Genomic DNA, 22,704 nt, shown 5'->3' on the forward strand with positions numbered 1-22,704 from the left:
TGTCTTGTCCATGTTGTCAGGGGCACAGTTTATGTTCCGGTAGTTAATGTAGGGACCACTGAAGTCCTGCTGTACCCGCATACTCGCCTTGGCTCTTTAAGCAGTGTTCAGGTTGTCAGTCTACCTTCTGGTGTTACTGAGGTCCGGCCCCTGACTGCCACAGTGTCTTCCCAAACAGTTGCTAGTTCTGTACAGAATGGAATGGCGGCAGTAGATCTGTCGGCTTTGACCGAGCTAGAACAAAAGGAGGTTCGGTCTCTCTTACAGAAGTACCACTCAGTTTTTTCAGCTCATGAGGGTGACTTGGGGTATACGAACCTCATTGAACATGAGATTCCTCTGCTAGATGATGTTCCAGTGCGGCAGCGGTATAGACGCATTCCCCCGTCAGAGTATGAGTTGGTGAAGGCCCATATTGATCAGCTTCTTGAGGCTCGGGTAGTGAGGGAGAGCAGTAGTCCCTATGCTTCCCCCATTGTCCTAGTTAAAAAGAAGGATGGAAGTTTGCGCATGTCCGTGGATTATCGACTGCTTAATAGCAAGACACGTAAGGATGCTTTTCCTTTGCCGCGCATTGAGGAGAGCCTGGATGCACTTGCCGGAGCCCGCTGGTTTTCTACTTTAGATCTGGCCAGTGGGTATAATCAGGTTCCAGTGGCAGAACAGGATAAGCCTAAGACCGCTTTTTGTACACCTTTTGGCTTATTTGAGTGGAACCGGATGGCGTTTGGGCTGTGTAATGCTCCAAGCACTTTCCAACGGTTGATGCAACGGATGTTCGGGGACCAGCAGTATCAGTCCTGGCTTCTCTACCTTGATGATATTATTGTGTTTTCTTCCTCTGTTTCCCAACATGTGCAGCGATTGGAGGTTGTACTGGGGCGCCTCCAAAAGGAAGGCTTAAAGGCAAAATTGGGGAAGTGTGTCTTTTTCCAACAGGAAGTTGGTTATTTGGGACATGTCATTTCTAGTAGAGGAGTTTCTACGGACCCTGCTAAGGTTGAGGCGGTCGCACAGTGGCAGCGTCCTCGGAATGTGTCAGAGCTGCGATCTTTTCTAGGGTTCGCCAGCTACTATAGGCGCTTTGTGGAGGGATTTGCTCAATTGGCCGGCCCTCTGCATAAGCTGGTGGCTGCACTCCTGAGTACAGAGTCTAAGAAGGGTTCCAGACAGGGTCTGGGAGCAGCCTGGACTTCCCAGTGCGAGCAAAGTTTTGAGGCCTTGAAGGCAAAGTTGGTTTCCTCTCCGGTGTTGGCCTTTGCAGACTTTTCATTGCCCTTTATTTTAGAAATTGATGCCAGCCATAGTGGCCTTGGCGCTGTGCTCTCCCAAGAGCAGGAAGGGCAGGTTCGTCCAGTAGCTTATGCCAGCCGAGGTCTTCGGCCCCCAGAGCGCAATATGGTTAATTATAGTTCTATGAAGTTGGAATTTCTTGCGCTAAAGTGGGCCATGACAGAGAAATTTCGCGAGTACCTTTTGGGGCAGAAGTGTGTGGTATACACTGACAACAACCCATTGAGTTACCTTCAGTCCGCCAAACTGGGAGCCACAGAGCATCGATGGGCAGCGCAGCTTGCGGTTTTTGACTTTGAGATCAAGTATCGTTCAGGCCGTAGTAATAAAAATGCAGATGCACTGTCCCGTCAGTATCTGTCAGGCCCCAGTTTGGCAGAACATGTTCTTCCAGGTACCTCCGTCCCGTTATTAGTCCAACAGGCCTCCCAGGTGGATTCAGAGGTGGTGGCAACTCAGGCTTTGGTCTCTGCGCTACCAGGTAGTTCTTCCCAGGACATTTGTTCCTTGCAGGACGCAGATCCTCTTCTTAAAGAGGTTCTGGTGTTTTGGAGGAAGCAGGTCCAGCCCTCCTCCACCGAGAGGCGTAAGGTATCTAGACCAGCAATGGCGCTGTTGCGCCAGTGGGGCCGGTTGGTGGAGAGAGAGGGGGTGTTGTATCGTCGGGTGTTTCGTCCCGATGGAGGAGAGGAGTATCTTCAACTTATCTTGCCTGCGGTTCTTAAGCAGGAGGTATTGAAACACCTGCATCAGGAACACGGCCACCAGGGTATTGAGCGGACTACAGAGTTGGTAAGGCAGCGGTGTTACTGGCCTGGGATGTTTACGGACATCAAACAGTGGTGCCAAGAGTGTGAACGGTGCCAAGTTGCTAAAGATTCAGGGCAGGTACCCCATAGTTTTATGGGGCATTTGTTGGCATCCAGGCCAAATGAAATCTTGGCCATAGATTTCACCATGTTGGAGCCATCACGGAATGGGACGGAAAATGTCCTGGTAATGACTGATGTATTTAGTAAATACACAGTAGCAGTCCCCACTCGTGATCAGCGAGCTTCCACTGTGGCACAGGTCCTGCTGATGGAATGGTTTTATAAGTTTGGTGTCCCAAGTCGGATTCATTCCGATCAAGGTAGAAGCTTTGAAAGCGCTTTAATTTATCAGCTCTGTTGTTTATATGGGGTAGAAAGGTCTCGGACGACCCCATACCATCCTGCGGGTAATGGGCAGTGCGAGCGTTTTAACAGAACCCTGCATAACCTTTTGCGTACCCTACCAACCTCTCGGAAGCAGGACTGGGCTTCCCACCTGCCACAAGTAGTTTTCTGCTACAATACTACCCCTCATCAGGGTACGGGCGAGTCTCCTTACTTTTTGATGTTTGGCCAGGAACCTAGGCTCCCTGTAGACTTTTTATTGGGTCAGGTGCAGGATCCTATGCCTGGGGGGATTCAGGATTGGGTGTTGGAGCATCAGGCCAGACTTAAGTTGGCATTCGAAGGGGCTCGTGAGCGGTTGTTGGTAGCGGCTGGTCGCCGGAAGGAAAGGTATGACCAGCGTATTCGGGACGTGCCCTTATATGAGGGTCAGTTGGTTTATCTCCGGGACCATAGTGCCCGGGGGCGCCATAAGATTCAGGATGTGTGGAGTTCTGTTGTGCATCAGGTGCTAAGAGCCCCTTCTGGTGAAGGAGCTGTTTATATGGTTGCCCCCATTAATGATCTGTGTAAGGTAAAGCATGTTCACCGTAACATGCTGAAGCCTCAAATTCAGAAAGGGGTTTCTACTACTCTTCCTAGGGCTTCCCCGCCACCAGTACCGATAGCGGCAGCAGACACCTCCGGTGATGGTGACCTATGGCTGTTGGTATCGGAGACTATACCACCTGTTGTAACTGTTCCGAATAGTTCTGCAGGGCTTTATACAGTGTCACCGGTAGGGGGGGAGCAGGTTTTAGGGGCATCAGCTGTGCAGGAGGGGCCGCAGCCCTTAGATTCTCCCTTGTCCCAGCCTTGTTCTAGTCTGACGTTGCGCCGTACTGCGCGCCCTACAGCGGGTCAGCACTCTAATATTCATCGTCTTCCGTGTACAGTACGTACTGAGGCCAATAGGGCAGAGGCACTACAAGAGTCTGTGTTAAGTGCACAGTCAGTATTGTTTAGACCTTGGTGCTAGTTTCATTAGGTTAATTCATCGTCGGGCGACGATGCAAGATGGTGGGGTAGATTGTAGCAGGAGGTGGTTAAATTGTTACACCTCCTGTTTAACAAACACCCACTTTAAATTGTTGGGCGGGTCCTTGGCACACTATATCTGGGCAGGAGAACGCTGCCTGTAGGTGCGCTACCTGTTGTTCCCCCCCCTCTCCCTTTCGGGGCATTTTACTTCCGGGTCTACGGCATCCGGCGTGGCGGTGTTTGGCGTGGACGCATTTGATTCTCCTTTCTGGCTCACTCTTCAACGAGTATAAGTGCCATTGGCTTGCGGTGTTCTTGCCGGTGTTGGTGCTCTGCGGCTTTGCCGGCACAGTTTCACTTGCAGTTAAGTAAGAATAAGGGCTGTGCTGCGCCGCTGTGGCTACTACTTGCTGTGGCTGGGGGGCCTGTGTTCCTATCCTTCCTGCGGGGGAGACTGTTGTGCTGTATGCTGGTCTTCTGGCCAGAACTGTTTGCTGGTGTCTCCAGCTCTCTGGTGCTGCTGTTTTGTCTGGAATTTACGTTTGGGATTCAGATTCCTGCTGTATTGCCATGGGTTGGCTTAGGACTGTTTTTGTTTCTTTAATTTTGGTTTATTTTATGTTTGTTTAGTAATATTGTCCTTTTCTAATTTGTTTCTCTGTCTGTTTGTTTATTTGTTTTTTTGTGATTTTTACTTTGTTCTAATTTGGCTCTTGGGCTGTAGTGTTGATTTGTTATGTGTGTGTGTGTGTGTTTTATGTGGGTTATGGGACGGTGTTGTATGAGGGGGTAAGGACAGTGGCACTTATTAGCCAATGCTGTTAGCCTTCCTCCTCAAACCCTGGTGTAACTATTTTTTGTTTTTTTCTTCTGGTTGGACAGGAGCAGTGGGCCAAAGCGGGAGGCAGACTGATTTGGGTGGCGGAGTCCCTTTTTCACCTTCCCTGTAGTATAGAGCACTTTGTGTGGCGTTGAGGTGTGTAGTGTGATCACCTGTGGTGTGTAGTGTTGGTGCTCCCCCCCCCCCCCCCCCCTCTACTCTCATACTTTCTTCTGCTGTGGTGAGCCCCTTAGCCCTGTTCCGTTTGCCACCAGAATTTTATGAAATTGTATATGGATCCATAGGATATTAAAATTAATTGTATTTGTGTCTTTTTATTGTGCCAGGGTCCAGTAGGGGGCTTGTGTCCTGACCTGTCTTGGGAGGGAGATTTTAAATAATCCTTAATAAACTTTGAAAGAACATTGGCATTACGTCTCTGTCCAAGTGTGTCGAACCAGCGTGTCCTTCTGCCTTGGGCTTATGTCCCAGGTATATTTCCTAGGGGTGAAATTCCCCTAGGTGGCGTAGTCGTGCTACTTAATTTACCCCTCCGCTCTGCCACATATAGGATACGGCCCAAATTCGGTCCCAATCTGACCCAACTGCATCGTTGGTCCACATTCTTCATGCCAGAATTGTCCCACAAATGTAGACACGAGGCAAAACGGTATGAAGCTGTCCAGGATCTGGTCCTATTCTGGCCCACATGCCTAACATCTACCCGGTAGTCAGTCAACACTGAGAAAGCCAGAATTGGCCCAAAACTGTCTGCTATCTGGGAATGTCCTGCTTTTATTGGGCAGATGGTCAAGCTCAGTTTACTCTTTCAAAAATAGACAGAAAATCTAACTTTTTACTTGTTTTGGATATTATTTCTTTGTGTTATTGTTTGTTTTTGTTTACCTTGAATATTTTAATCTGCTTTCTTTAGTGTTACTATTTAATTTTCAATAACAGCCACTTTCAGGTTCATAAGCACTTGTTTGCAAAGCACTCCGAGCTGCTACTTGCATGGAAAGGGCTCTGTAAATGTATTTTAACAACTATATTTTTGTTATTAGATTGTAGGCAGAAGTAAACATGCTGATGCGTCATTTGAAACCCAAACTTTTTTAAAAAGAAAAAATCCACCATCAGCTCATTTTAAAACACCCAGCAACAAAACAGTGAACCCATCAAACTAGTTTAAAGCAGCACGAATGTTTATTTTAACGGCACAAACCAGTGAGACCCTTTTGTTGCGATTTGGACGTTTATGGGGGGCTGGGTTACATCACAGGCAATAAAATATAATGATTAATTTTTTTGAAATGGTGCCAGCACAATCAAGGAGCCCCGCTGAGGACATCCTTTATACATATAAATTATTCGTGGCCATGCCTTATTAACTTGTTGGAACAACATCCTGATATGTGAGATGAATAATAATAATAATAATAAATTTCATTTAAAGCACCTTTCAAACACCCAAGGACACTGTACAGATAAAATGGGAAAAAGGGTCAGATAAAGCAGAAAATAATATAAAACAATTAGGAGTTATTAAAAGCAGTCCGAAACAGGTGTGTTTTCAGTTCAGATTTAAAAGTCTTGAGTGATGTGCAGGAACGCAGGGAAATGGGGAGCGAGTTCCATAACTTTGGGCCAACAACGCTGAAGGCTCGTTCATCGAACCCTTGTGGTCGAACTGGAGGAACAACCAACAGGTGAGCATCAGCGGAATGGAGAGAGCGAGAAGGACAGTATAGTGAAACTAAAGAGGACAAGTAAGGGGGGGCCAGGTTCTGTAGTGAACGGAAGACCAAGAGTAATGTCTTGTACTGAATGCGGTATTGGATGGGTAGCCAGTGAAGGGATATCAGTTTTGGGGTGATGTGCTCAGAAAATTTAGACCGTGTCAGGACCCTGGCAGCAGAATTCTGCACATGCTGGAGCTTCTTTATTCTACTGGCAGGCAGATGAATGAGATGATTAAATGATGGCCATGATTTAGTAAGGCATGGGAACGAGATCGTGGCTGACTAAGTCGTGGCCAAGCATTACGATCTCGTTCTCATGCTTTACTAAGTCGTGGCCACAATTATCTCGTCCCCACGCCTTACTTAGTCATGGCCCCGCATTATTTTTATTTATACAGGATGCCACCAGTGGGGATCCATACAAACCAGCACAAACGCACAACAGTGTTTTCATTCCATTTCTGACCACATGAGGGGCCAGCTTCACTCAGGTCCCAAATAATACCTGGTCTGTGGGGGTCCTGACCATTGAAGGACAGGGTGAAAGGGGGGTAACAAAGTATGTAGAGAAACAGATGGATATCTGCCGCTGCTTTTGGAACAAAACTTTGTATCGTTTTTATAATGCCCCCTTTAGTGACGCCCCTGGTCTACTCCAAATCTTAAAGACTAAACCATCTACATTGTAACCAGCTCTGGACAGACTAACTGCTCAAACCCTCACTACATTCTACCCTGCATGCCTGCAAGGGGTCGGTCCCATTAAATTCTCAGTATGATAAATTTTGTATCATAATATAACAAATCTGACTTTTTTCAGAGGCGTAGACTCAACAATGACGTCATGACGCCAGATTAAGGCCAGTATTCATGAAGCGGACTTTGGCGCTCTCTGGTGTTCTAAGAGTGCAACAGCTTGTACCAAATTTTCTATTGCATTCTTCTATTGTCTTGGCGAAAATTTACTTACTTTTGGGGTGAGGTTTGCGTATTTCCATCATATTTGGCAACAGAAACCACTAGCGAAAACTAATTTACATACAAAGTTTTATTAAAATACAAATGTGATGGAAATTAAGATACAAAATATCAAAAAACATGACAAAAGTATAAAAAACAATTCAACATGTGCAAAAGTTATGGCACGTTTGATATTTCAGGGAATCAATTGTGAGTTGGATTTTATGTGGCTGTGTGTCATTCAGAGTGCAGAAAAACTTTCCTGTTCAAACCAGAAAAGCATAAATCAGATCGTGGCTTAGATACATTCCAGCACAACCAAGCAGTATGAACAGAGCGTTAGTGCCTGTCTGCTTCACCTGAAAACCTCCATGCAGCTCCACAGGTAGAAAACGTAGAACACCACACTTCGGCCCTGCATCTCTGATAGACTCCCGAAAACCCTGAACAGAATCACGTTCCTCCCCATCACCTGAAAAACACAAACACACAAACAGCAGGACAGGTTCAGCACTACAGGACACAACAGCACAAAAACACGAGCACCCACCTGTGTAAAATGATCTAATTGTAAGTCGCTGTGCAGAAGAGCGTCTGCCAAATGCCATAAATGTAAAATGTTTGCAGACGAGTGAATAACCGTACAGATTAAAAAGGGATAATTGTTAGAACTGTTTGATGATGATTTTAGGTTCTATGGTTCGACCTCAATACCAAACCTGTTAAATTAGCCAGAAGCCCTCCGTCCTTCTGAAAGTCCAGCTGGCTGGGGGAAACTCAAATGATCACAGAGATAGGTCTGTACTCAGAAGGCTTTTCCAATTCATTAATCAGAATAGCAGAGTTTATATAAACACAAGTGGCATGACCATCACGTGATCATGCGATAAGACAATAGAGAGAGAGGATTGGATGAAATAGACATTGAGGTGGACAAAGGCCCTCAAGGATGTTTATGACGTCCAGGAACATACAGCCTAAACAACAGACAGTGTTAGAACATTGCTAATCGGATATCATTGTCACTATGAGTTACAACTAACCATATGAACGCACAAGCATAAGTTGAGGCACTGACATTAAGCTCTAACACTAATGAAGTTTATTAATAAACACCACCGACAACAACAATAGCTCATATGTAAATATTCACTGTAAGGGTAAGACGGGTGACAGTGATCAGGCAGTCTGTAGTGAAGACTCACTGTTCCTGCTCTCCACCTTCATAACAGTCAGAATCTTCTCTCCAACCTGGAGGAAAAAGCTGCTTATGACTATGAGCTTCCACGGGACGTTTAGTCTGATTCACTTCTACTGACATCATCACCACAACAAACACTGCAAAACTCTGTGCGCTGGTATATTGTTGTTGATTTTCTAAGAGTGAATAAGTTCTCCTCTACAGAGGCACAATTCTGCACATTTTAATGTACAATAACTGTTCATTTGAATACATTGTTAAAATAATGACATGCAATATAAAAATACAACAAGAACCGAGGTTGAAATTTGTTAAATAGCAAATTAATAGAAACTGCGCGTTTCATATATGTGAAATATGTACGTGTGAAAGTTTGAACAGCGCCTGGTAAAATGATGTGCTGTTGATTGTAAGTGAAAATAAGTAAACACATCCTCTAAAATGATCAAATGTGACAGTGAGTTAATAGACACAGGAGAGGTGTTCCTAATAAAGTGCTTAGTGAGTGAATACAGAACTCATTAAATACAGTCACAGCTCTTTTATTGCACAGGTCAGTCTTTTATTAAAGCAGTGGGTCAGAAATGGAGTTGAGGAATGTGTGGTGGTCTCTTTGTGGCAGCGCTGGGGTCCTCTATCTAGTCTGCAACTTCTTCACACCCTTTAGTGTGCTTCTCACTGCCAGAGGTGCTCTTCCTCTCAAGAAGCGTGACGGCGCTGTCCTGAAGATCTCTGAGGTGGGACAAACCTCCCGGCTCTGCTGCTCAGGGGTTACAGGGTCTCTCTCTTTTGCCCTGTTCTTCACAGCCATTTGAGAGCGTCAGCACACTGTTCAGGTGGTCCATCATCCCTCGGAACAGGATGGTGCAGCCATGAAGGTCTTTGGACGGTCCAGGTTGTGGAGCTTGTGCAGCTCAGACAGCAAAATGGTTTTCCGCCCCACTCCATTTGTATGTTGCTTCAGGAACAACAGGCCGCCTTCATCTGGATGCACTCTCCGAGGGCTTTCCTGCAGAACCACGTCTTTGTTTCGTGTCTGTTTCCGTGCACATATTCTTTCGCTGTATCAGGCTCTGTGCAGCTCATTCAGGTCTTCCTCATGTTCAGAAGATAAACCTGTACAGCAGCTTAAGAGGAGAAACATCCACAGAGGGGTCACCACCACCTGGCCCTTCTGCTTCTCCTTCCTCTGCAGTGCATTAACAGCTCTTTTACTGCACAAGTCAGTCTGTTATTAAAACTTCAGGTTAGAAAACAGAAAAATGAAGAGGTAAATGTAAATTGCTTCAAACAACACAATGCAAAAGCTGAACCACAGGAGGTGATAATTTGATGGAGTTGGGATCTCTGTGGTCTCGTCCGTGGCACTGCTGGAGTCCTCTATGCAGACTGCTATTTCTTCAGGCACTTCAGAGAGCTTCCTGCTGCTGGAGGAGCTCTTCTTCTCAGGAAGTGTCATGGCGCTGCCCTGAAGATCTCCAAGGTGGGACGGTTCTGCTTTCAGCTCGGGCAACTCGGGTGTTACAGCATTTACCTCAGTTTTGCTCTGTTCTTCACTGCTGCTGAAGACCATCGGCCCCCTGTTCACATTGTCCATCACCGAGAAAAGGACAGTGCAATCTCGGTGGTCTTCATGCTGAGATGGTCCTGGTCTCGGCTCGTGCATATCTGGTGCGGAAGTGACTTTCTTCCAGTTTTCCGCGCTGCTCTGAGTCCGTGCTTCTTCGAATGCACTCTCGTGAACACTGGTGGATGTCTGGTTGCATGGAGGAGCTCTCTGTGAACTGGGTCCAGCGCCATCATTCCATCCACTGTCGTCCCCTCGTCTTTCACTCTGTCCAACTTTTCCGTTCCATTTGGTGAACAGTCCGAGAGCTTTCTTGAGAAAAGACTTTTTAGGTGTCTTCCGTTTCTGTGTGCAAGTTGCATCGGTGTTCCAAGTGTGCCGAGTTCCATGGGACTCATTCTGGTCCTCCTCATGTTCTGTAGCTGCAACTCTACTGCTGTTCAGGAGGAGAACTGTCCGCAGAAAGGTGACCACCTTCCAGCCCTTCTTCTCCTTCCTCTGCTGAGGCAGTGGGTCCATAGTTATGAATGGGTTCTTTTTTTTTTTTTAGGAAAAAAAAGAACCTAACGAAATCGACTGTCCGTGCAAATGACGCTCACACCTCAAGTGCTACACTCGAAATGAAATGAAATCCGCGGGAGTCTGGTTTTTATATGGTACCCAGGGGCGTGGACACGATTATGACGTCATAAAGAACGCCGCGATGTGTGTTTATTTTCATCATATATACACACATACACATTTCTTGCCGTGATGACGCCACTGTCTCCTGACAGAGGGTGGTACAAAAGAGCAGCCTATAAAATGTAAGCCCTTATAGTGACTCTATTGTAAAAAAAAAAAAAAGCATGTAAAACGCAGTGTAATTAATGAAAAGAGTAATTATTATATAATAATTAATCTAAATTAGTGAACATAGGAAATCATGAGCAGTCTGAGAGAGGTGGGTGAAATGTGCAGTGTTGTTTTAATTGTATAGCTGTGTCTGTGAAACTCGCTGCCGTTATTTGGCAGTAAATATGTTTCCCATTAGAGAAGCAGCGCAGTGGGATTTCATATCCAGACGACGTCATTTGAGAGTTCGGCTTTACCAAAAACCAGTGAAGCTTCATGGAAATTAAGTCAGTGTTAAACCCAAATTTTGACCAAAACTCCGCTGGCTAGCATTAGCTTAGCTACCCGAAATCTTTGCTTTAGTCACAAACTCACCGCGGATACACGAGGCTTAAGATGCTTCCTGTTCGCTAGTTCCTTATTTGAATTTTCCGGTCCACCTTAAATTGTCTTGCAGTTGCCTTCTGGCGCCGGTGCGGGTGCCCGCTAAGTGCGGCACCATTTAAGGTGGACTTGGAAATTCGAACGAGAAGCTGGAGAAGAAGAAACTTCAGCTTCGTCGGGGTGACCGGAAGTATCTCCCGGTTGAACGAATTCACTCCGCAATCCGAAATTTTACCGGGAATCAAAGTCTGATCCTGTCCAGAAAAAAAACTTATGAAAGAAATGAAAAACAAGCAACCGAGAAAAGTAAACAACAACAATAACAACCACCTCCTACACAACAGTCTGTGCACGTCACTGTTTACGACACTATTTAGACCAAACTGCAAACAGCACCTGCCCACAGATTATAGATTTTATTACTGCTTTAATGCATTATAGATTGTTTAATAATTTTCCGTAGTGAAAGGAATCAATAACTTTACACCCCTTTATCTCCTACTGATCAATCTAATGAGCTGCTAATGGACACGTGGAGGCTGTACTCTTCACTCTCTAACAGCCAGTGACTGCATATAATCATGTTTACATTTGGACATAACCCAGTTAGCAACATTTCTCTGGCTCACTTGTGGGCCACATCCTTGCTTTGTTCTGCCCCAGTATATGGCTGGGTCCTCAGCCCAGATCTGGCCCACACACTATGAAGTGAGCAGAACTATAGGATACGGCCCAAATTCGGTCCCAATCTGACCCAACTGCATCGTTGGTCCACATTCTTCATGCCAGAATTGTCCCACAAATGTAGACACGAGGCAAAACGGTATGAAGCTGTCCAGGATCTGGTCCTATTCTGGCCCACATGCCTAACATCTACCCGGTAGTCAGTCAACACTGAGAAAGCCAGAATTGGCCCAAAACTGTCTGCTATCTGGGAATGTCCTGCTTTTATTGGGCAGATGGTCAAGCTCAGTTTACTCTTTCAAAAATAGACAGAAAATCTAACTTTTTACTTGTTTTGGATATTATTTCTTTGTGTTATTGTTTGTTTTTGTTTACCTTGAATATTTTAATCTGCTTTCTTTAGTGTTACTATTTAATTTTCAATAACAGCCACTTTCAGGTTCATAAGCACTTGTTTGCAAAGCACTCCGAGCTGCTACTTGCATGGAAAGGGCTCTGTAAATGTATTTTAACAACTATATTTTTGTTATTAGATTGTAGGCAGAGGTAAACATGCTGATGCGTCATTTGAAACCCAAACTTTTTTAAAAAGAAAAAATCCACCATCAGCTCATTTTAAAACACCCAGCAACAAAACAGTGAACCCATCAAACTAGTTTAAAGCAGCACGAATGTTTATTTTAACGGCACAAACCAGTGAGACCCTTTTGTTGCTATTTGGACGTTTATGGGGGGCTGGGTTACATCACAGGCAATAAAATATAATGATTAATTTTTTTGAAATGGTGCCAGCACAATCAAGGAGCCCCGCTGAGGACATCCTTTATACATATAAATTATTCGTGGCCATGCCTTATTAACTTGTTGGAACAACATCCTGATATGTGAGATGAATAATAATAATAATAATAAATTTCATTTAAAGCACCTTTCAAACACCCAAGGACACTGTACAGATAAAATGGGAAAAAGGGTCAGATAAAGCAGAAAATAATATAAAACAATTAGGAGTTATTAAAAGCAGTCCGAAACAGGTGTGTTTTCAGTTCAGATTTAAAAGTCTTGAGTGATGTGCAGGAACGCAGGGAAATGGGGAGCGAGTTCCATAACTTTGGGCCAACAACGCTGAAGGCTCGTTCATCGAACCCTTGTAGTCGAACTGGAGGAACAACCAACAGGTGAGCATCAGCGGAATGGAGAGAGCGAGAAGGACAGTATAGTGAAACTAAAGAGGACAAGTAAGGGGGGGCCAGGTTCTGTAGTGAACGGAAGACCAAGAGTAATGTCTTGTACTGAATGCGGTATTGGATGGGTAGCCAGTGAAGGGATATCAGTTTTGGGGTGATGTGCTCAGAAAATTTAGACCGTGTCAGGACCCTGGCAGCAGAATTCTGCACATGCTGGAGCTTCTTTATTCTACTGACAGGCAGATGGATGAGATGATTAAATGATGGCCATGATTTAGTAAGGCATGGGAACGAGATCGTGGCTGACTAAGTCGTGGCCAAGCATTACGATCTCGTTCTCATGCTTTACTAAGTCGTGGCCACAATTATCTCGTCCCCACACCTTACTTAGTCATGGCCCCGCATTATTTTTATTTATACAGGATGCCACCAGTGGGGATCCATACAAACCAGCACAAACGCACAACAGTGTTTTCATTCCATTTCTGACCACATGAGGGGCCAGCTTCACTCAGGTCCCAAATAATACCTGGTCTGTGGGGGTCCTGACCATTGAAGGACAGGGTGAAAGGGGGGTAACAAAGTATGTAGAGAAACAGATGGATATCTGCCGCTGCTTTTGGAACAAAACTTTGTATCGTTTTTATAATGCCCCCTTTAGTGACGCCCCTGGTCTACTCCAAATCTTAAAGACTAAACCATCTACATTGTAACCAGCTCTGGACAGACTAACTGCTCAAACCCTCACTACATTCTACCCTGCATGCCTGCAAGGGGTCGGTCCCATTAAATTCTCAGTATGATAAATTTTGTATCATAATATAACAAATCTGACTTTTTTCAGAGGCGTAGACTCAACAATGACGTCATGACGCCAGATTAAGGCCAGTATTCATGAAGCGGACTTTGGCGCTCTCTGGTGTTCTAAGAGTGCAACAGCTTGTACCAAATTTTCTATTGCATTCTTCTATTGTCTTGGCGAAAATTTACTTACTTTTGGGGTGAGGTTTGCGTATTTCCATCATATTTGGCAACAGAAACCACTAGCGAAAACTAATTTACATACAAAGTTTTATTAAAATACAAATGTGATGGAAATTAAGATACAAAATATCAAAAAACATGACAAAAGTATAAAAAACAATTCAACATGTGCAAAAGTTATGGCACGTTTGATATTTCAGGGAATCAATTGTGAGTTGGATTTTATGTGGCTGTGTGTCATTCAGAGTGCAGAAAAACTTTCCTGTTCAAACCAGAAAAGCATAAATCAGATCGTGGCTTAGATACATTCCAGCACAACCAAGCAGTATGAACAGAGCGTTAGTGCCTGTCTGCTTCACCTGAAAACCTCCATGCAGCTCCACAGGTAGAAAACGTAGAACACCACACTTCGGCCCTGCATCTCTGATAGACTCCCGAAAACCCTGAACAGAATCACGTTCCTCCCCATCACCTGAAAAACACAAACACACAAACAGCAGGACAGGTTCAGCACTGCAGGACACAACAGCACAAAAACACGAGCACCCACCTGTGTAAAATGATCTAATTGTAAGTCGCTGTGCAGAAGAGCGTCTGCCAAATGCCATAAATGTAAAATGTTTGCAGACGAGTGAATAACCGTACAGATTAAAAAGGGATAATTGTTAGAACTGTTTGATGATGATTTTAGGTTCTATGGTTCGACCTCAATACCAAACCTGTTAAATTAGCCAGAAGCCCTCCGTCCTTCTGAAAGTCCAGCTGGCTGGGGGAAACTCAAATGACCACAGAGATAGGTCTGTACTCAGAAGGCTTTTCCAATTCATTAATCAGAATAGCAGAGTTTATATAAACACAAGTGGCATGACCATCACGTGATCATGCGATAAGACAATAGAGAGAGAGGATTGGATGAAATAGACATTTAGGTGGACAAAGGCCCTCAAGGATGTTTATGACGTCCAGGAACATACAGCCTAAACAACAGACAGTGTTAGAACATTGCTAATCGGATATCATTGTCACTATGAGTTACAACTAACCATATGAACGCACAAGCATAAGTTGAGGCACTGACATTAAGCTCTAACACTAATGAAGTTTATTAATAAACACCACCGACAACAACAATAATAGCACATATGTAAATATTCACTGTAAGGGTAAGACGGGTGACAGTGATCAGGCAGTCTGTAGTGAAGACTCACTGTTCCTCCTCTCCACCTTCATAACAGTCAGAATCTTCTCTCCAACCTGGAGGAAAAAGCTGCTTATGACTATGAGCTTCCACGGGACGTTTAGTCTGATTCACTTCTACTGACATCATCACCACAACAAACACTGCAAAACTCTGTGCGCCCCACTCAGCTGGTATATTGTTGTTGATTTTCTAAGAGTGAATAAGTTCTCCTCTACAGAGGCACAATTCTGCACATTTTAATGTACAATAACTGTTCATTTGAATACATTGTTAAAATAATGACATGCAATATAAAAATACAACAAGAACCGAGGTTGAAATTTGTTAAATAGCAAATTAATAGAAACTGCGCGTTTCATATATGTGAAATATGTACGTGTGAAAGTTTGAACAGCGCCTGGTAAAATGATGTGCTGTTGATTGTAAGTGAAAATAAGTAAACACATCCTCTAAAATGATCAAATGTGACAGTGAGTTAATAGACACAGGAGAGGTGTTCCTAATAAAGTGCTTAGTGAGTGAATACAGAACTCATTAAATACAGTCACAGCTCTTTTATTGCACAGGTCAGTCTTTTATTAAAGCAGTGGGTCAGAAATGGAGTTGAGGAATGTGTGGTGGTCTCTTTGTGGCAGCGCTGGGGTCCTCTATCTAGTCTGCAACTTCTTCACACCCTTTAGTGTGCTTCTCACTGCCAGAGGTGCTCTTCCTCTCAAGAAGCGTGACGGCGCTGTCCTGAAGATCTCTGAGGTGGGACAAACCTCCCGGCTCTGCTGCTCAGGGGTTACAGGGTCTCTCTCTTTTGCCCTGTTCTTCACAGCCATTTGAGAGCGTCAGCACACTGTTCAGGTGGTCCATCATCCCTCGGAACAGGATGGTGCAGCCATGAAGGTCTTTGGACGGTCCAGGTTGTGGAGCTTGTGCAGCTCAGACAGCAAAATGGTTTTCCGCCCCACTCCATTTGTATGTTGCTTCAGGAACAACAGGCCGTCTTCATCTGGATGCACTCTCCGAGGGCTTTCCTGCAGAACCACGTCTTTGTTTCGTGTCTGTTTCCGTGCACATATTCTTTCGCTGTATCAGGCTCTGTGCAGCTCATTCAGGTCTTCCTCATGTTCAGAAGATAAACCTGTACAGCAGCTTAAGAGGAGAAACATCCACAGAGGGGTCACCACCACCTGGCCCTTCTGCTTCTCCTTCCTCTGCAGTGCATTAACAGCTCTTTTACTGCACAAGTCAGTCTGTTATTAAAACTTCAGGTTAGAAAACAGAAAAATGAAGAGGTAAATGTAAATTGCTTCAAACAACACAATGCAAAAGCTGAACCACAGGAGGTGATAATTTGATGGAGTTGGGATCTCTGTGGTCTCGTCCGTGGCACTGCTGGAGTCCTCTATGCAGACTGCTATTTCTTCAGGCACTTCAGAGAGCTTCCTGCTGCTGGAGGAGCTCTTCTTCTCAGGAAGTGTCATGGCGCTGCCCTGAAGATCTCCAAGGTGGGACGGTTCTGCTTTCAGCTCGGGCAACTCGGGTGTTACAGCATTTACCTCAGTTTTGCTCTGTTCTTCACTGCTGCTGAAGACCATCGGCCCCCTGTTCACATTGTCCATCACCGAGAAAAGGACAGTGCAATCTCGGTGGTCTTCATGCTGAGATGGTCCTGGTCTCGGCTCGTGCATATCTGGTGCGGAAGTGACTTTCTTCCAGTTTTCCGCGCTGCTCTGAGTCCGTGCTTCTTCAGGAACACCAGGCAGTATCCAGTCGAATGCACTCTCGTGAACACTGGTGGATGTCTGGCTGCATGGAGGAGCTCTCTGTGAACTGGGTCCAGCGCCATCATTCCATCCACTGTCGTCCCCTCGTCTTTCACTCTGTCCAACTTTTCCGTTCCATTTGGTGAACAGTCCGAGAGCTTTCTTGAGAAAAGACTTTTTAGGTGTCTTCCGTTTCTGTGTGCAAGTTGCATCGGTGTTCCAAGTGTGCCGAGTTCCATGGGACTCATTCTGGTCCTCCTCATGTTCTGTAGCTGCAACTCTACTGCTGTTCAGGAGGAGAACCGTCCGCAGAAAGGTGACCACCTTCCAGCCCTTCTTCTCCTTCCTCTGCTGAGGCAGTGGGTCCATAGTTATGAATGGGTTCTTTTTTTTTTTTTTAGGAAAAAAAAGAACCTAACGAAAACGACTGTCCGTGCAAATGACGCTCACACCTCAAGTGCTACACTCGAAATGAAATTAAATCCGCGGGAGTCTGGTTTTTATATGGTACCCAGGGGCGTGGACACGATTATGACGTCATAAAGAACGCCGCGATGTGTGTTTATTTTCATCATATATACACACATACACATTTCTTGCCATGATGACGCCACTGTCTCCTGACAGAGGGTGGTACAAAAGAGCAGCCTATAAAATGTAAGCCCTTATAGTGACTCTATTGTAAAAAAAAAAGCATGTAAAACGCAGTGTAATTAATGAAAAGAGTAATTATTATATAATAATTAATCTAAATTAGTGAACATAGGAAATCATGAGCAGTCTGAGAGAGGTGGGTGAAATGTGCAGTGTTGTTTTAATTGTATAGCTGTGTCTGTGAAACTCGCTGCCGTTATTTGGCAGTAAATATGTTTCCCATTAGAGAAGCAGCGCAGTGGGATTTCATATCCAGACGACGTGATTTGAGAGTTCGGCTTTACCAAAAACCAGTGAAGCTTCATGGAAATTAAGTCAGTGTTAAACCCAAATTTTGACCAAAACTCCGCTGGCTAGCATTAGCTTAGCTACCCGAAATCTTTGCTTTAGTCACAAACTCACCGCGGATACACGAGGCTTAAGATGCTTCCTGTTCGCTAGTTCCTTATTTGAATTTTCCGGTCCACCTTAAATTGTCTTGCAGTTGCCTTCTGGCGCCGGTGCGGGTGCCCGCTAAGTGCGGCACCATTTAAGGTGGACTTGGAAATTCGAACGAGAAGCTGGAGAAGAAGAAACTTCAGCTTCGTCGGGGTGACCGGAAGTATCTCCCGGTTGAACGAATTCACTCCGCAATCCGAAATTTTAGCGGGAATCAAAGTCTGATCCTGTCCAGAAAAAAAAGTTATGAAAGAAATGAAAAACAAGCAACCGAGAAAAGTAAACAACAACAACAACAACCACCTCCTACACAACAGTCTGTACACGTCACTGTTTACGACACTTTTTAGACCAAACTGCAAACAGCACCTGCCCACAGATTATAGATTTTATTACTGCTTTAATGCATTATAGATTGTTTAATACTTTTCGGTAGTGAAAGGAATCAATAACTTTACACCCCTTTATCTCCTACTGATCAATCTAATGAGCTGCTAATGGACACGTGGAGGCTGTACTCTTCACTCTCTAACAGCCAGTGACTGTAGGTACAGCATATAATCATGTTTACATTTGGACATAACCCAGTTAGCAACATTTCTCTGGCTCACTTGTGGGCCACATCCTTGCTTTGTTCTGCCCCAGTATATGGCTGGGTCCTCAGCCCAGATCTGGCCCACACACTATGAAGTGAGCAGAACTATAGGATACGGCCCAAATTCGGTCCCAATCTGACCCAACTGCATCGTTGGTCCACATTCTTCATGCCAGAATTGTCCCACAAATGTAGACACGAGGCAAAACGGTATGAAGCTGTCCAGGATCTGGTCCTATTCTGGCCCACATGCCTAACATCTACCCGGTAGTCAGTCAACACTGAGAAAGCCAGAATTGGCCCAAAACTGTCTGCTATCTGGGAATGTTCTGCTTTTATTGGGCAGATGGTCAAGCTCAGTTTACTCTTTCAAAAATAGACAGAAAATGTAACTTTTTACTTGTTTTGGATATTATTTCTTTGTGTTATTGTCTGTTTTTGTTTACCTTGAATATTTTAATCTGCTTTCTTTAGTGTTACTATTTAATTTTCAATAACAGCCACTTTCAGGTTCATAAGCACTTGTGTGCAAAGCACTCCGAGCTGCTACTTGCATGGAAAGGGCTCTGTAAATGTATTTTAACAACTATATTTTTGTTATTAGATTGTCGGCAGAGGTAAACATGCTGATGCGTCATTTGAAACCCAAACTTTTTTAAAAAGAAAAAATCCACCATCAGCTCATTTTAAAACACCCAGCAACAAAACAGTGAACCCATCAAACTAGTTTAAAGCAGCACGAATGTTTATTTTAACGGCACTGTAAGAGCCAGTTAAGGGTTAGTTCATTTGTTGTAATGATTGACACATATGCAAGAAGAAGATGGAAGCAAGTCCAATATCTTGCAGATTTATTCTGGTCTAGATGGACACGTGAATATCTTCCACTTCTTCAGGAGCGCCAGAAATGGCTGAAACCCAGACAAAACTTCATGATGGGTGATGTTGTGCTATTAGTGGACCGTTCTTCCCCTCGCAACTCCTGGTTCATGGGGAAGATAGTTGAAACGTTGCCAGACTCCAGCGGAACGGTGTGGAGAGTGAAATTGAAGACTAGGACCAGCACTTTGGAAAGGCCTGTAAATAAACTGTGCCTGCTGAATGAAGTGACGTTAGAAGACTAACAAGGAAAGACAAGTTCATCTTTAAGGACATTTGAAGTTTAAGTAATTTGGTTCTTAAAGTTTTAAGTTCATAATTGCTTAGTCCTCCTGCCTAACCAATTAGGGGCCTGGTATGTAAGAGCCAGTTAAGGGTTAGTTCATTTGTTGTAATGATTTAGTTAAATGGTTAAAATATGGTAAAGATAATTTAATAAGAATTCATGGTAATTGTATTTTCTAAAATGCATAATTTGGTAATGTGGATATTTTAAATAATTTTTTTTTTTTTTTGCTGCTTGCGCGTTAAGGTCATATGGCAGCTAGAGACGTGGGAAGCAACACAGTTTTTTGACCGAGCCATATCGAGTCCGATGTACTGTTTATTTTGTGTCTATAAGTAAACCTTTAAAGGAAGATTCGGGCTCACTCGCGTTTTTCAAATACTGGTTGTTAAACGGACAGTAAATGGTGGTACAAAAGAATTCACAAGGGAAACGGAGTGCCATATCAGGCACAAACCAGTGACACCCTTTTGTTGCGATTTGGACGTTTATGGGGGGCTGGGTTACATCACAGGCAATAAAATATAATGATTAATTTTTTTGAAATGGTGCCAGCACAATCAAGGAGCCCCGCTGAGGACATCCTTTATACATAAAAATTATTCGTGGCCATGCCTTATTAACTTGTTGGAACAACATCCTGATATGTGAGATGAATGAGATGATTAAATGATGGCCAAGATCGTGGCCACGCATTATGATCTCGTTCTCATGCTTTACTAAGTCGTGGCCACAATTATCTCTTCCCCACGCCTTAATTAGTCATGGGCTGCATTATTTTTATTTATACAGGATGCCACCAGTGGGGCTCCATACAAACCAGCACAAACGCACAACAGTGTTTTCATTCCATTTCTGACCACATGAGGGGCCAGCTTCACTCAGGTCCCAAATAATACCTGGTCTGTGGGAGTCCTGACCATTGAAGGACAGGGTGAAAGGGGGGTAACAATGTATGTAGAGAAACAGATGGATATCTGCCGCTGCTTTTGGAACAAAACTTTGTATCGTTTTTATAATGCCCCCTTTAGTGACGCCCCTGGTCTACTCCAAATCTTAAAGACTAAACCATCTACATTGTAACCAGCTCTGGACAGACTAACTGCTCAAACCCTCACTACATTCTACCCTGCATGCCTGCTAGGGGTCGGTCCCATTAAATTCTGAGTATAATAAATTTTTTATCATAATATAACAAATCTGACTTTTTTCAGAGGCGTAGACTCAACAATGACGTCATGACGCCAGATTAAGGCCAGTATTCATGAAGCGGACTTTGGCGCTCTCTGGTGTTCTAAGAGTGCAACAGCTTGTACCAAATTTTCTATTGCATTCTTCTATTGTCTTGGCGAAAATTTACTTACTTTTGGGGTGAGGTTTGCGTATTTCCATCATATTTGGCAACAGAAACCACTAGCGAAAACTAATTTACATACAAAGTTTTATTAAAATACAAATGTGATGGAAATTAAGATACAAAATATCAAAAAACATGACAAAAGTATAAAAAACAATTCAACATGTGCAAAAGTTATGGCACGTTTGATATTTCAGGGAATCAATTGTGAGTTGGATTTTATGTGGCTGTGTGTCATTCAGAGTGCAGAAAAACTTTCCTGTTCAAACCAGAAAAGCATAAATCAGATCGTGGCTTAGATACATTCCAGCACAACCAAGCAGTATGAACAGAGCGTTAGTGCCTGTCTGCTTCACCTGAAAACCTCCATGCAGCTCCACAGGTAGAAAACGTAGAACACCACACTTCGGCCCTGCATCTCTGATAGACTCCCGAAAACCCTGAACAGAATCACGTTCCTCCCCATCACCTGAAAAACACAAACACACAAACAGCAGGACAGGTTCAGCACTGCAGGACACAACAGCACAAAAACACGAGCACCCACCTGTGTAAAATGATCTAATTGTAAGTCGCTGTGCAGAAGAGCGTCTGCCAAATGCCATAAATGTAAAATGTTTGCAGACGAGTGAATAACCGTACAGATTAAAAAGGGATAATTGTTAGAACTGTTTGATGATGATTTTAGGTTCTATGGTTCGACCTCAATACCAAACCTGTTAAATTAGCCAGAAGCCCTCTGTCCTTCTGAAAGTCCAGCTGGCTGGGGGAAACTCAAATGACCACAGAGATAGGTCTGTACTCAGAAGGCTTTTCCAATTCATTAATCAGAATAGCAGAGTTTATATAAACACAAGTGGCATGACCATCACGTGATCATGCGATAAGACAATAGAGAGAGAGGATTGGATGAAATAGACATTTAGGTGGACAAAGGCCCTCAAGGATGTTTATGACGTCCAGGAACATACAGCCTAAACAACAGACAGTGTTAGAACATTGCTAATCGGATATCATTGTCACTATGAGTTACAACTAACCATATGAACGCACAAGCATAAGTTGAGGCACTGACATTAAGCTCTAACACTAATGAAGTTTATTAATAAACACCACCGACAACAACAATAATAGCACATATGTAAATATTCACTGTAAGGGTAAGACGGGTGACAGTGATCAGGCAGTCTGTAGTGAAGACTCACTGTTCCTCCTCTCCACCTTCATAACAGTCAGAATCTTCTCTCCAACCTGGAGGAAAAAGCTGCTTATGACTATGAGCTTCCACGGGACGTTTAGTCTGATTCACTTCTACTGACATCATCACCACAACAAACACTGCAAAACTCTGTGCGCCCCACTCAGCTGGTATATTGTTGTTGATTTTCTAAGAGTGAATAAGTTCTCCTCTACAGAGGCACAATTCTGCACATTTTAATGTACAATAACTGTTCATTTGAATACATTGTTAAAATAATGACATGCAATATAAAAATACAACAAGAACCGAGGTTGAAATTTGTTAAATAGCAAATTAATAGAAACTGCGCGTTTCATATATGTGAAATATGTACGTGTGAAAGTTTGAACAGCGCCTGGTAAAATGATGTGCTGTTGATTGTAAGTGAAAATAAGTAAACACATCCTCTAAAATGATCAAATGTGACAGTGAGTTAATAGACACAGGAGAGGTGTTCCTAATAAAGT

The 22,704-nt window shown here is 43.8% G+C and overlaps 1 protein-coding gene across 1 annotated transcript; it reads right to left on the reverse strand.

Moving 5' to 3' along the window:
* Positions 1 to 15,606: 15,606 nt before the first annotated feature.
* Positions 15,607 to 18,504, reverse strand: LOC119265249. Its single transcript, XM_037545427.1, has 3 exons — positions 18,492 to 18,504; positions 17,845 to 17,909; positions 15,607 to 17,139 (listed from the first exon to the last, which is right to left on the reverse strand). Exons 1-3 carry the CDS (start codon positions 18,502 to 18,504, stop codon positions 16,282 to 16,284), a joined length of 936 nt encoding a protein of 311 aa, XP_037401324.1. The 3' UTR covers positions 15,607 to 16,281.
* Between the last annotated feature and the right edge of the window lie 4,200 nt (positions 18,505 to 22,704).

The sequence above is a fragment of the Pygocentrus nattereri genome, chromosome 15 (genome assembly GCF_015220715.1).
Source record: "Pygocentrus nattereri isolate fPygNat1 chromosome 15, fPygNat1.pri, whole genome shotgun sequence".
In the NCBI taxonomy this organism is placed as follows: Eukaryota; Metazoa; Chordata; class Actinopteri; order Characiformes; family Serrasalmidae; genus Pygocentrus; species Pygocentrus nattereri.

Bases quoted from the DNA above. Each gene is read 5' to 3' on its own strand.
- LOC119265249 (XM_037545427.1), bottom strand. The intron at 17,140-17,844 runs GTGAGTTTGTGA...CCACTGCCTCAG, and splicing joins TTAAGCCTCGTGTATCCGCG to CAGAGGAAGGAGAAGAAGGG.